We start from the raw sequence: 15,593 nt of genomic DNA, 5'->3' as shown, positions 1-15,593 counted from the left end.
AACTCAAATGCTCCAGAATCCAGGGCCAGTGCTTTATCCACTGTGCCACCTAGCTACCCCTGTACCATGTCCCTTGTGATAAATTCCATTTTTACAGAAAAGAATGAAAAAAGAGCTAAAACTAATAATGTAACCAATGTTGGAAGCAGCTTCTATTTTAGTAGGCAGCTATTTTTTTCCTTGCATTTTCATACTTGTAGGCATCAAAGTCTTTGAATATCATAAAAGACAATTGTCAGAATAAGTTTTGAGCTCTAGCAGAAGTTTTATAAATTCAGTGTTCTATGCCTCTCTCAAAGAGGATTCTCTTTCATTTTCCTAGGGTTCAAGCTGCACTTGGGAAACTTTGGGTTTTTGGCGTGACTGGTGGCAATAACAAGAGAAGATGGTGAGAAGGCATTGGATCTGGGTTGCTGGCCAGGAGGTGCATACCATTCACAATTGACCACACAATGAAACAGAACTGGAATATGATGAGAATTCTCTTCCCTCCTTTCTCCCATGTAACTTTGAAAATGGGGTGGTGATAGTACTTCCATTAAAAAAAAAAAAAGCCTTTTGATCCATTTGGCTTTTTAAAATGGTTTTTTTCCCCGTTACAAGTAAAAACAATTTAAAAAATTCTTTTTCTTCAAGTTTTGAGTTCCAAATTCTATCTCTCTCTCCCTTCTTTTTCCTTCCTTCAAACAGTAAGCAATCTGATACAGGTTCAACATGTACAATCATGTAAAACTTTTTCATATTAGTCATTTTGTGCAAGAAGATAGAAAGATAGAGAAGAAAAGGAAGGAAGGAAGAAGGAAAGAGAAAAATAGTATGCTTCAGTCTGTATTCAGTCAATATCAGTTCTTTTTCTGGAGGTGGAGGATTGTCTTAGATCATTGTATTGCTGAGAATAGCCAAGTCATTCACAGTTCTTCATCAAACAATATTGCTGTTACTATGTAACAGTGTTCTCCTGTTACTGCTTACTTCACTTTGCACTTTGGATCCATTTGTAAAATACCAGATCATAGGATTAAAGATGAAAGATTTGTAAAATACTAGATCATAGGATTAAAGCTGGATGGAACCTTAGAATTTATCTAATCTAACCCCTTCATTTTTTACTGATGAAGAAAGTCTGCCAAGGAGCTAAGTGAGTTTAGGAATCATCATGGGAATATATTTATTCCTAGACTTTTGACTCTTAACCCTGTGGGGAGGTGAGGGTGGGAGGGAGTAGGTAGTAAGAGAGCATAGACTTTGGATAGTTAGTAATCCCCACATGTAGAAAAGTGACTAAGGTCTGCTGGGTCTTGCTAGTACAGTCAATCTTCAATATTTGCACATTTAATTATTGTAACTTCAAACATTCACATGACTTTATTAGTAACCTCATTTTCACTTTTGAGTTGGCAACCATATACATTTGAGGCTATGGACAGTAGAGAAAAAAATGAGAGGCATGATGCACACAAGTTTGTGGAGTGCCTGGTATGTGACTAGGCATTTCACTTGTCTTGTTCACTCTGCTGTTATAAAGAGCTCTCCATGTATAAAAACTCAAGTTTTATGCTGCAATTATGCCTTGAAAGTCTAGTGCAAGTCCTTTGGGCTCTAAGGTGATGTTGAAATCCTGACAGTCTCATCATCTTCCAACAGCAGCAACTAAAGTCCAACAACCTCTCCATCGGTTTTCAGAGGGTGGCCAAAGTATAGAGATTTATAGCAATATATTATACTGTACTGTGCCCTGACTCTGCCATCTGACACAGTGGAAATAAGATTCAGGTTAAAAAATGTTTTAGTTTTAAGAATATTATTTGTTGCACGGTATTTATGGTACAGTATTATGAAAAGTGAATATTGTCTGAAATCAATCTTTTTTTCTTGACATGTTAGCACAAAAGGCCACAGAATTCTAGTGAATTACTAGTGAGAAATTTTTTTTCATGTTATCAATTTTGCAGAATGAATTTTATGGGTTATTTCATGGTTACTATGTTAGAAAAGTACATATTATAAAAATTAATGTTTTGTTATAAAGAATTATATGCAGAAAAGCATATTTTTAGCAATCTCTAGCAAAAGATTATAGTTTTTGATGGTTGTGAGAACCTAATCACCTATTTCCCATAGGTTCAGAGTATCAACATTCCCATTTCTGACTTGTGTACCATTTTCTAGGAATGTTACCCCCCCCCCCAAGCTGAAAACTGACTGTATATGCACAGTATCTTGAATTGGTAGTTAAAACTGAAGAATACCATCTGGTAGCTCCACCAGATAAAGCATAGGATATAGCTAACTATTCTAGCCATACAACCCTAATACATGAAGCACTGCTCTGTGTATATGTTGCTTTAAAATCATATTAAGAATGTATGAACAGGCAAGATAGGCACATTAATGTACTATTGGCTTTTGAATACTTAATAGGAATATCTTTACCCTAGACAATTATGGAATGCAAAGAATTGCTAAAAAGTCACTAAACTGTACATAGCCATTGATCTAGTGATAACACTATTAAGCCTATACCATCAAGAAATTAAAGGAAGGAAAGGACCCATATGATCAAATGTATTTAAAGCTGCATTTTTTGTTATAGCAAAAAACTGGGAGCAAAATGGGTACCCCTCCATAAAGAGAGAGCTTAATAAGCTGTGGTATGTGAATGCAATGGAATATTATTGCACTATAAGAAATTATGAGTATGACAAATTCAGAGAAATCTGGGAAGACTTGTGTGAATAGATGGAGAATGAATTAAGAAGAACCAGGAGTGCAGATTTCATGACCATAATTATGTAAAGTGAATAGGGGCTATCCACTGCGCCACCTAGCTGCCCCAGTCCTGTTTATCTTTTTTGTGGGGGGCGGGGCAACGGGGGTTAAGTGACTTGCCCAGGGTCACACAGGTAGTGTCAAGTGTCTGAGGTTGGATTTGAATTCAGGTCCTCCTGAATCCAGGGCCAGTGCTTTATCCACTGCACCACCTAGCCGCCGCCAGTCCTGCATATCTTAAAAAAAGTTCTCTTATTATTGGAGGTCTTTTAAGTATGACCACTTGTTAGGGATGTTATAGAGGGACCTTCTGCCTAGGTATGAGATAGACTAAATTACCACTGAAGTTCTTTCTACCTGTGAGATTCTATGTTGCAAAATATTTTAAAAGCAAAAATGTTACAGATAGATTTCAATATCCTGTCATCTTCCCAAGATAAGTTTCTATAAAATTCTTTTTGTTCTTACTGGAAATAATGTGAATCTTAAGTCTACTTAATTGGTTCAGAAAAAAAATCCATTTTAGCCACTTTTTTTTTTCTTTTTGGTGTGGGAACTATGATTTTATCTACATGAGGAATTTCCCCCATAGATGCACATCAGTAACTTAAAGCTTCAGAGTTATCTGGAAATATGTAAAGGTTAAGTGATTTTTCCTTGATCACAAAACTAGTGTTAGGCAAAACGTGAATTTATCTCTTACTCCAAGGTCTGCTTTCCATCCACCATGACACCTTATCTTTCAGAAATATATAGGAACTAAAAATAGTGTTTTAGATAAAAGGAGGATTGAACAGAGCTTTTATCCAAACTAACCACGAACTGTCACAAAAATACTGAACACTCCCACAGATTATTTAAATTTGCCTGATAAAACCAAATCTGTTTTTCCTGACCAGTTAATTTATATTTCAATTTCTGTGTTCTTTCCTTGTTCTTAAGTCTATTCTGATCTTATTTACTGTTACTTGGTTTTGTTATTTCTTCCTTTCTTCTGCTAATTTATTATATGGTTTCCTTGCTGTTATAGCACTTAAAATTTTTTGGTAATAAACATTTTTATGTATAGTTTTAGGTTCCAATTTTTATCCCTCTTTCCCTCCCCCCTCCTTGAGGTGGCAAACAATCAGATATGGGTTATACATGTATGATTATATAAAATATTACCATATTTGTCATTTTGTACAAGAAAACTTCCTTAAGAGGAAAAAATGAAAGTGAAAAATAGCATGCTTCAGTCTGTATCATCAATATCATTCTTTCTTTGGAGGTGGATAGTATATTTCATTAATAGTCCTTTGGGATTGTCTTAGATCATTGTATTGTTGAGAATAGTCAAGTTATTCACAGTTCATCAAACAATATTACTGTCTCCCTGCACAATGTTCTCTTGGTTCTGCTCACTTCACTATGTTATTTCATACATGTCCTTCCCGGCCTTTCTGAAGTCATCCTGCTTGTCATTTCTTATAGCACAATAATATTCTATCACCATCATATACCACAGTTTGTTTAGCCATTTCCAAATTGATGAGCACTCCTTTAATTTCCACACAGAAAGAGCTACTATAAATATCTTTGTAAAAATAGGTCTTGTTTGGGGATGTCTTTGGGATATAAACCTAGCAGTGGTATTGCTCGATCAAAGGGTATGAACAGTTCTATAGCCCTTTGGGCATAGTTCCAAATTGTTCTCCAGAATGGTTGGATCTTTTCACAACTCTGCCAACAGGAGCACTTAAAATTTAACTACCAAGTACTTAGAAATATCCAACCTGGGGCAGCTAGGTGGCGCAGTGGATAGAGCACCGGCCTTGGAGTCAGGAGTACCTGAGTTCAAATCCGGCCTCAGACACTTAACACTTACTAGCTGTGTGACCCTGGGCAAGTCACTTAACCCCAATTGCCTCACTAAAAAAAAAAAAAAAAGAAATATCCAACCTTGGGTTCTTCATTTTCAAGGTTTTGTGGTTTCTATTTATGTTGTGCTGTTTTTCCTCCCCAAATTTAATTTTATTTTTTTCTAATTAATAAACATTTATACTTTCTTCCACTTTCTCCCACAAATGAAAAATTTAAAAGTAACAAAAATGCATATTCAAATAAAAAAATTCCCATACTGACTGTGCCCCCAAATATTTTTCATTATCTATTTTAAGTCTCTCACTTCTCTGGTGGGAAGTAGGTATCATGCTTCATCTTCAATCTCTTGGTTTGTCTGTGAACTGGTCAGTTTCAAAGTCTTTCAAATTTTAAAAAAATATTATTACATAAATGTTTTCTTAGTTCTCCATACTTCATTCTTAACCAGTTCATAAAAATCAGCTTCCCAGTTTGCTCTCAAACTGTTCATTTTGCCATTTCTTATGTTACAATATTCCATTACATTCATATACCATAATTTTCTGTCATTCCCTCAGAGGTGAACACCTTGTTAGTTTCAAGTTTTTGATCTGAAAAATTTCTTGTTTATGGGAGTGTGTGTGTGTGTGTGTGTGTGTGTGTGTGTGTGTGAATTCTTGGAAATTTGCTTTGAGGATTTCCTCAAATACATTACCCAAATTCTTCTGTTTTTCTACGTTTTGGGGGAATGTAAGTAATCCTGGGATTGCTACATCAAGATATTGTTTACTAGACTTAGTTTTACCTTTTCCAATAATTTTGAAAATTTAGTGATACTTTTTGAGATGTTCTGCATTCCGTGTTATTTTACTGTCCATTGTAGTAAATTGGCTGGTCATTGCTTCTATGGATTAAACATTTTTTTCTATTCTTTTTTCCATGTTTTTTTTTTTATTCTTCTTTTCAATGTGTCATTGACCCTTTTAAGTACATCTCCCAAAATAGCTGCATAGTTTCTTTTTCCATTTTCATTGCTTTTCATACTTGAGCAGTTTCAATTGTCCTTTACTATAACACTCTTCTTGCTAATTTTTTATTATAGTTAATTTAAAAATGTTTTTGTGTAGGTTTTTGTGTGTTTTATCATTTATCTTCCTTTGGTATTTCTCTTTGTTGAGTTTTGTTTGTTTGGTTTGGTTTTCTTGATAGATTTGTGAGGGGCCTGGTTCCTTTAATTCTTCTTCTTTTTTTTTTTTTTTGCGCGGGGCAATTAGGGTTAAGTAACTTGCCCAGTGTCACACAGCTAGTAAGTGTCAAGTGTCTGAGGCCAGATTTGAACTCAGATCCTCCTGATTCCAGCACCAGTGCTTTATCCACTGCGCTACCTAGTTGCCCCTCCTTTAATTCTTGACAGATATTTTGGATCAGTTTCTTTGACCAATTAATTTCAATAGGCTTTTGACACTAGATTATGTAAGTGCATTGACCTATATTAGTCTACAAGGATTTTTTTTACAGGTATGATTGTTTTTTGGTGAGGCAACTGGCATTAAGTGACTTGCCCAGGGTCACACAGCTAGTAAGTGTTAAGTGTCTGAGGCCGGATTTGAACTCAGGTCCTTCTGAATCCAGGGCTGGTGCTCTATCCACTGTGCCACCTAACTGCCCCACTACAGGTATGATTTGAATAATTATTTGAATGTACCGAAAGTTTATTTTAGGAACCCAAAGGGAAGGGGGAAAACCTTAAGAATTTATCTTTTAGTTTTCAGTTTTGATTGCTTTATTAGTAGTTAATGATATAGTACCTATGGTCATCCTGTATGAGAGAAAACTAGTTTGTTTTTTCAGTGTCTAACCCAATCCCAGGCAACTTAATTTGCATATCATACTGAGAGTGTCTAAATACTTGAAATATCATAGATATTTTATTTAATAGAAATCATTACTGTCCCACATCAATTACATCATTCTCAAGCATATACATAGTCAATGTCAATGTCATGTGGTACATTTCCCCCATATTTGGTGTTTTTTAAATCTAGGGAAAAGTAAAAACAAACAAAAAAAGGAATTGGACTGGATAAACTCTCAGGAGCTCCCCATAAGCTCTAAATACATGATCCTATGCTTTTTACAGGTGCAGGTTATGTGGGAAACCCAAAACTGATCATTTTAAAGATTAAAATATCAACTTCAAATCCAGCCTCAGACACTTGACAATAGCTGTGTGACTCTGGGCAAATTATTTAACCCTCATTGTCCCCCCCAAAAAAGAAAAAAAAATAGGCAGCAAGGTAGCGCAGTGAATAAAGCACTAGCCCTGGATTCAGGAGGACCTGAGTTCAAATCTGACCTCAGACACTTGACACTTACTAGCTGTGGGGCCCTGGGCAAGTCACTTAACCCTCATTGCCATGTAAAAAAACAAAACCGAAAAAACCCAAAACAAAAAAAAACCCCAAACTAAAAATATCAAGTATAATATATCAAGTATAAAAATGGTGCCATTATACAAGCTGTTAAAGGGCAATAGTTAAAGCTAACAGTCTATTCTTAGATATATGATGTTTAATCATTTTATTAAGGAAATAAAAAATGAAAATGCATAAATTTAATATATGTTGCATATAAATTTTTATTTTAATAAGTCCTTACCTCCTCACAGCACCGTCTGCTTACAATGGCCCTATAGTCAATCCTATCCCAAAGTTGATCCCTTAACTTTAAGAAATTAGGAAACAATTTCCTCCAGTTTTTTCCCAAAGCCCATGGAAAAATTTCATACTTTGATTCTTCTTCATCTTCTTCAACTGTATTAGCAAGATACCTATAAAAATTAATACAATAATATATTGTTACACTATCATGAAACAGAACTCCATATCTAATCTTATCCCTACCTTCATTATACAGAATATTAAAACTCCATTATAAAGCACCAATTTGAACCCATTTTATTACATTGTGGGTTAAATTTTGTTCTCTCTGTAGTTATGTGTACTCTAACACTTATTTGATATTTTCTACACCATCTAGCACAGTGTTAGGTCTTAAATATTTGTCAATTGACTGAAAAAGAAAAGACCAATAATATAAATGACCAGTGTACTCTCACACCATGACTATAAATGGGGTGCTAGCTTTATGGTATAGTGTAAAGAATATTAGGCCTGGGTTAGAGTTCTAGGTAAGCCTGTGGAAAATCATAACCTCTCTGAGCATTAGTTTCTTTATATGAAAAATGGGAATAATAATACTTATACTAATTACCTCACAGAGTTGTTATGAGTATCAAATTAAATAATATGTATAAGGTATTTTGAAAACTCTAAAACTTAACAGAAATGTGAGTTACTATACATATTTTTTAAACAAATACTTCACATTTATATAGCATTTTATGGTTTACAAAGCATCTTTTCCACAACCTTGTGAAGTAGGCAATATTTTGCCCATTTTACATATAAGGAAAGGGAGGTTCAGAGACATGAAGGGACCTGCTCATGATTATGCAAATACAGTTAGGGGTAGCATTTGAACCCAGATTTTCTTTTCAATTCAAGATAAGGACAATTTCTACCACATCATATTTCTTCTAAAAATAAATATAAACATATTAAACATGAGCACAAAATTCTCAGAGAGGATGTGATTGTCCATAGGCTTACCTAGTGAGTGGCAGAGCTGGAACTCTAACCCAGATGCAGCAGGGAAAAGAAAAGGCACTATATTTGGGTTTTGAGAGTTTTGGGGCAAAGGTTTAATTCTCAGATAAAAACTATAGAATTGGATATTCTATTCATAAAACATACTTATAATAGGAATGGTGTAAACTCTTTCCACAACTTATTCTTACTCATCATCATCATTAAGAATTTTTTTCCTGGGGCAGCTAGGTGGCGCAGTGGATAGAGCACTGGCCCTGGAGTCAGGAAGACCTGAGTTCAAATCTGGCCTCAGACACTTGACATTTACTAGCTGTGTAACCCTGGGCAAGTCACTTAACCCCAATTGCCTCACCAAAAAAAAAAAAAAAAAAGGAAGTACAGAGGACTATACAGATATTAGCTCACTTATCTTGGTAAGATCTTTGTTAAGTAGCAAGACATCAAATATAGTAGGTTCTGTTTTCCCCGCTGCATTTGGAAATGTATATTTATTCCATATTAGGGATGGAATACATGTCTATTTTTTAATGACTGATTCAGATTTACATTTGCCTTAAGAATAACTTTGTTGCTGATATATTGCATAATGAATGTTCAACTTATTTTCTCCATTTTCATAGTTAGGTGTTTAAGCTTTTAAAACATCACCAGTTCTGCTATAAACTGGAAATTATGCCTACAAGTAATGGTCCTGAATAGTAGCATTGCATTCAAATACAAAGTAGATAGAAAAAGTTATGGCTTTAAAAAACTGCACCAAGACTTTTGGGACACATTGTATAGTATTTACTACTACTACATGACAGTAGTCTGGACCACAAAGGCTCTAAAACTGAGGCATTACCATTTAACAGATTAGAAAATTAAGGTAAAATGACTAAATTCAGTGGAAGAGCTCAGAAACAAAAAGTTTTCTTTTGTTAAAAGACAGGGAGGAATGAATATTTTCTTGTTCTGTGAATGAATTTTCTCAACAGATATCTACAACTGAAATGTTTTAGATCAATAAGTATTCTAATAACAAACAAATTGGCAATTTCAAATTAAATACTCATCTTGGAAAAATAGTTTGAAGCATTTTCAGGGGCAGCTAGGTGGCACAGTGGATAAAGCATCGTCCCTGGATTCAGGAGGACCTGAGTTCAGATCCGGCCTCTGGCACTTTGATACTTACTAGGTGTGTGACCCTGGGCAAGTCACTTAACCCCAATTGCCCTCCCCCCAAAAAAAGCATTTGCAGCCCTATAAAAGAAAATTAAATAACTGAATGTAAACACTTTTAAAAAAAAGTACAAAGCATTGTAGAAATGCAAGTATTATTACCATTAAATCAGTATTTAGGCCTATGAAGAAAAATAAAGGTTAGATATAGTGCAAAATAAAATCTGGGAAAAGGACATAAAAGCATCCTTTTCCAAAGTAAAAAAACAAAACAAAACCTTAAACCTTTACATAGGAATATCCCTTAAACCAAAAATGACATTAAATCAAGTTTGCTTTAAGTTGTTACTTTATACAGAAAAAAATTCTCCCATACAACTAGATGAAAGAAAATATACTTACAGAGCAATAAAGAAATTTATTCTGGTATGCTCACTTATACTAAACTTAGCCCTCTTGAAGTAAACAAATGTCATAGCCAGAAGATACTAGAGGAAAAGGGTTAAATATTAATATTTATTAATGCCTTATTTTTATAAGTAAAATTTCCTTAAAACATTTAACAACTTAAAATTTTTTGATGATATAAAGTCCTAAGATATTAATACAAATTTTTAAACTTGACATATTCTTTGAAAGAACTATTTTGTCCTTTGCATTTTATTTTTAATTTTATTTTTGCTTTTTCAAAATAATAATAAACATTTTAAATGAAAGTTTTGAGTTCCAAATTCTATCCCTTCTTCCCTCCCTCCCTTCCCCCATCCTTGAGGTGGCAAGCAGATAAAGGTTATATATGTGCAATTATGTAAAACATTACCATTAGTCATTTTGTACAAGAAAACTAGAAAAAAAGGAAAATGAAAAATGGCATGCCTCAGTCTGTGTTCAATCAATTTCAATTCTTTCTTTGGAGGTGAATAGTGTACTTTATCATTAATCCTTTGGAATTGTCTTGGATCATTGTATTGCTGAGAATAGTTAAGTCATTCATAGTTTTCATCAAACAATATTACTGTCACTGTACATAAAGTTCTCCTGGTTCTGCTCACTTCACTATACATCAGTTCATACAAGTCTTTCCAGGACTTTCTGAAATCATTCTTTCATTTTTTATAGCACAATAATATTCTATCACCATCATATACCACAGCTTGTTTAGCCATTCCCCAATTGATGGGCATTCCTTTGATTTTCAATTCTTAGCCACTACAAAAAGAGCTGCTATATTATTTTTAAATTAACCAGCATTTTTTTTCCCTCCCTCCCATTTCACCTTAAAAGAAAAAAAAATCCTTAAAACAAATCTTTATAGTTAAGCAAACACAAATTTGCATCTTACCCATGACCACAAACAAACATCTCATTCTTAATCTTAAACTGATTACTTTTCTGTTAGGAGGTAGTGATGAAGAACATAGCCTGTTATTAGTCCTATGCAATCATGATTGGCCATTGCAATGATTAGAGTTCTTAAGTTTTTCAGAAGTTTGTCTTTATAGTATTGTTGTAATCTTATAAATTGTTCTGGCTTCTTTCTTTCTTTTGCAGGGCAATGAGGGTTAAGTGACTTGCCCAGGGTCACACAGCTAGTGTCAAGTGCCTGAGGACAGATTTGAACTCAGGTCCTCCTGAATCCAGGGCCAGTGCTTTACCCACTGCACCACCTAGCTGCCCCTGTTCTGGCTCATTTCACTCTGCATAAGTTTATACAAGTTTTCCCAAGTTTTTCTGAACCTATGCCTTTCATTATTTCTTATGGGAGAATAGCATTCTGAATAATACATTCATATTCCCCAATTGTTCAACTGTTTCTCAACTGATGGGCACACTCTTGGTTTCTAATTCTCTCTTACTACAAAAAGAGTTGCTATAAATATTTTTAATAAATAGATTATTCTTTTCCTTTTGTGATGTTTAAAATCTAAATTGTGTGGTCACCTTAAATTAGAAGCTTTAGCACCAGTCTTTGGGCATTAAACATTTATTAAAGCATACAGGTATTCACATGGAGTTGAGAAAGTTAAGAAAATCCCTATCTAGCCTAGAGTTCCAGCCTGGTTGGGTTCTTCCTCAAGTCCTCCGTCATCAGGAACTCTCCAGCAAACTGATCATGGAAGCTTTTTATAGGTCTGGAGCATGGGTGGTCCTTACACACTGCTTCAATCGGGATTAGTTAGTGTCATCCAAATCCACACAAGTTAAATTAGCTTCTGGGAACAAAACCTTCTTGAGGACTATCCAAGTGTGCTTACAATCTAGTTAACTTGAAGTAGGCTAATCAGCAGTCATTCACTCTCACTTAATTCAATCAGTTTAGATTAATCTCCAGGTGGGCCTTTGAGTATCTGCTAAATCCCATTATTTTTATCACACCTTTCTTTGTGGCATAGGCCTAGTAGGGGAACTACTTAACTATATTTAATTTTGTGTCTTCTATAATTAATACAAAAAGTGAGAAAAATGTAATGTTCTTGCCATAAAATTGTGATAATAGGCTCTTTTTTTTTTTAAGTGAGGCAATTGGGGTTAAGTGACTTGCCCAGGGTCACACAGCTAGTAAGTGTTAAGTGTCTGAGGCCAGATTTGAACTCAGGTCCTCCTGACTCCAGGGCAGGTGCTCTATCTACTGCACCACCTAGCTGCCCCTATAATAGGCTCTTAAATTGAAAAACACTATTACAATACGATATTCATATGGGCTGACAAAACAGAGCTCTTAAAAAACTATGTAGCCTACTAATTTAAAAAACTGTTGGCTTTAAATGATATACCATCAAAAATTAGTATGACATAAAATTTTATATTTAGGTGGATTGAAGAATATCTTTAAGTGATCATATTACAAAAGCATCAATGTAGTATATTTACTATATTACAGTGGTACCATAGTACAATAGTAAAACATTAGTGGTAACCTAGAATTGTTATTCCTTGCTAAGTACCCTATAGATTTTTCAAGAATGATTTAGACTAGACCAAGATTAAATAACCAGAGGGCACTGAGGAAAATAGAAAACTTACACTAAAAGAAACTATTGACTGAGTCAGAGAAATAAGTGAGGTTAGTAACTGGAACACTATCTGGAAAGAATTTGAAGACAATAAACAAGCAACTGAAACAGCTGTCTCCAAAGTTTAGTGATCTAAGTGATAAATCTAATGGCCTTTTCTCAATTTTCACCCTTCTTGACCTCTCTGCAGGCTTTGGTTTATTCTCTTGGTTCTCCTACCAGTCTGACTATATTCCTCAGTAGTATCCTTTGCTGCACCTTCATGCAGATAATGCCCACTAACCATCAATGTCTCCCAAGTCTCTGTCCTAGTTCCCTTTCTCTTCTCCTTCTATACTATTTCATCTGCTAATCTCATCAGCTTCTATGGATTCAATGATCATTTCTGTGGTGATGATATCCAAACAGATTTATTCAACCCTAATCTCTCTCTTGTCCTTCAATTGTGCTTCTCCAATTGCCAATGAAAAATCTCTCTTTTTTTTTTTTTGGTGGGGCAATGGGGGTTAAGTGACTTGCCCAGGGTCACACAGCTAGTAAGTGTCAAGTGTCTGAGGCTGGATTTGAACTCAGGTCCTCCTGAATCCAGGGCCAGTGCTTTATCCACTGCGCCACCTAGCCGCCCCAAGAAATCTCAAAATGGGATCTCCTGAGGACATCTTAAACTCAACATGTCCAAAACTGAACACATTATCTTTCCCTCAAGTTCTCCTCATTTCTTAATTTTCTCATTGCTGTTGAAGACACCACCATCCTCCTAGTCACCCAGTCTTGAAACCTCTTGTCTTCAACTTCTCCTCTTACTTTCCATATCCAATCTGTTGCTAAGTCCTATCGATTTGACTTACCCAACACTCCTTATAAATATTCCTTCTTTGCTCTGAAATTGCTACCACTCTGGTGCAGAGCCTCAGTATCTCACAACTGGAATACTACAACCTGATGGTTGATCTCCCTGCTACCAATCTTTCCCCATTCCTGTCCATTTTCCACTCATCTGTCAAAGTGATCTTCCTAAATTGCAGGTCCAACCATATTATATCCCTATTTAATAAATCCAAGTGGCTTCCTATCACCTTCAGGACCAACTATAAAATGTTGTTTTGTGTTTATAGCTTCCATAACCTGGCTCCTTCCTATCTTTCCAGTTTTCTGATACCCTTCCCCACAACGTTACCACTTCTATCATAGTGATACTGGCCTCCTTACTATTCCTCAAACAAGACATTCCAATCTCCACTTTAGACATTTTTGATGGTTGTCCCCAATGCCTGGAATGTCTCCCTCCTCATCTCTACCTCCTGGCTTCAAATTCCAGCCAAAACTCCACCTTCTAACAGTATAAATGGAAGATATCTCAAACAGGCAGCTATTGGTAGGGAAGGATGGTAGGAAGGAAGGGGTACCTTTTGGTAAGATTTGTATTCAGTCTTTAAGAGGGCCAAGACATCCAGAAGGTAGAAATAAAGAGGGAGAGAATAAAGATAGAGGTAAAGGACTCACAGGTACAAAAATATTTATAGCAGTAATTTTTGTTATAGCAAAGAACTTGATATTAAGGGAGCATTCATCAACTGGGAGATGGCTGAACAAATTATAGTACATGAATGATATCATTGTGCTGAAAGAAATAAAAAGATGCAGAGAAATCAAGTATGACTTGTTTGAGTTGATGCAGAGTGAAGTTAGCAGAACAAGTAGAAAAATTTTATATAACTACAATACTGTAGAGAATAACAACTATGAAAGACTTAGGAATTCTGATAAATGCAATAAATGCATAATGTCAGAAGACTGGTAACAGAATATGTTACCTTATTCCTGATAGAAAACAGATGTATATGTGGTGGAAATATGCTTTAAAGACATAGTTAATGTGTGGATCTGTTTTGCCTGAGAAAGCTTATTTATTACAAGGGTTTTTTGTTGTTTTTTTTCTTTCTTAGTTGGTGGGATTGGGGAGAAGAGGAAGACTAATAGTGATGCAATAAAAACTAGAAAAGTCACTAAAACATTTAAAAACAAAAGAATAGGTGTGTGTATGAGAGAGAATGAGTGACAGAGAGCAGCCAGCCAACTTTGAAACTTTTTTTTTTTAAATCAAGCTGTATATAAATGGTGAGTTGGGATTTCCCATGTGAACCTGTTTTTCTGTTCTTTGTATATGGAGTACTTAACATTTGTAAAATTCAAAACTAATTAAAAAAAGATAATCTAACATCCAGACCTAGATAAGTTGTTGTCCCTTTGTATCCTGCACTTATCAGAATATATGTAAATATAAATATATATTCATATACATATACATGTACGTATATATATATATATATATGTTTTACTATGTTCAAGTCTGAGTGCCACATTTTAAGATGCTGACAAAACCAGACTATGTTCAGAGTAGGGTGATCAAGATAATGAAAGGTAGGCCTGGAACCCATCATATGAAAAAAAACTTAAAGGGATTGAGAAAATTTAACTTGGAAAATAACTTGGGGAGATAGCTTTCTTGAAATATATGAAATTCTTTCATCTAAAAGAAAAGCAGAACTTAAGGTGACTCTAGTAGGCAAAACTGGACCAGTGGATATAAATTATCAGGATACAGACTGGCTCAATATTAGTAACATAACTGTGTAATAATTAAAATTGTCTATAAGTATAATGGATTACCTTGAAAAGTAGCAAACACTTTCAATGTTAGTGTTCAAACAGTTGTTAGATGACTATTTGAGAGAGATGTAAAAAAAGTTAAGCTTTAGATTGAAGATGGAACTAGTTTAAGATTAAAGTTTTCTTTTGTCTTTATATCCTCAGTGCCTAGTGCATGGTAGGCACCTAATGTTTGCTGAATTGGATTTTATTTGAAATTTTAATATTTTATAGCAAATCTAAGTAGTTTAGCATTCAAAGTTTTCCAACAGCTGCTTCTACTGCTACTTTTTTAAACTCACTTTTCATCAATCTTCTTTGTTTCCCTGCCCCCTACTTAAACACAATGTGTCCTATCTATTTATTTATTTAATTTTGTGAGGCAATTGGGGTTAAGTGACTTGCCCAGGGTCAGAGCTAATAAGTGTCAAGTGTCTGAGACCCCATTTGAACTCAGGTCCTCCTGACTCCAGGGCCAGTACTCTAT

The 15,593-nt window shown here is 34.9% G+C and overlaps 1 protein-coding gene across 2 annotated transcripts in view; it reads right to left on the bottom strand.

The window, feature by feature from the left end:
- Nucleotides 1-15,593, bottom strand: part of SPDYA (speedy/RINGO cell cycle regulator family member A) — a 30,814-nt gene that overhangs the window by 8,719 nt on the left and 6,502 nt on the right. For both annotated transcript variants that reach the window (XM_043980219.1, XM_043980220.1), the window contains exons 3-4: nt 9,846-9,931; nt 7,270-7,441 (exon numbers count right to left, since the gene is read on the bottom strand). In XM_043980219.1, the coding sequence (XP_043836154.1) occupies nt 7,270-7,441; nt 9,846-9,931 (258 nt within the window). The remainder of the gene's footprint in view (nt 1-7,269; nt 7,442-9,845; nt 9,932-15,593) is intronic.

This window comes from Dromiciops gliroides, chromosome 2 (assembly GCF_019393635.1).
Source record: "Dromiciops gliroides isolate mDroGli1 chromosome 2, mDroGli1.pri, whole genome shotgun sequence".
In the NCBI taxonomy this organism is placed as follows: domain Eukaryota; kingdom Metazoa; phylum Chordata; class Mammalia; order Microbiotheria; family Microbiotheriidae; genus Dromiciops; species Dromiciops gliroides.
Note: the sequence above shows the minus strand (reverse complement) of the source record. Positions and strands in the feature narration are given on the sequence as shown.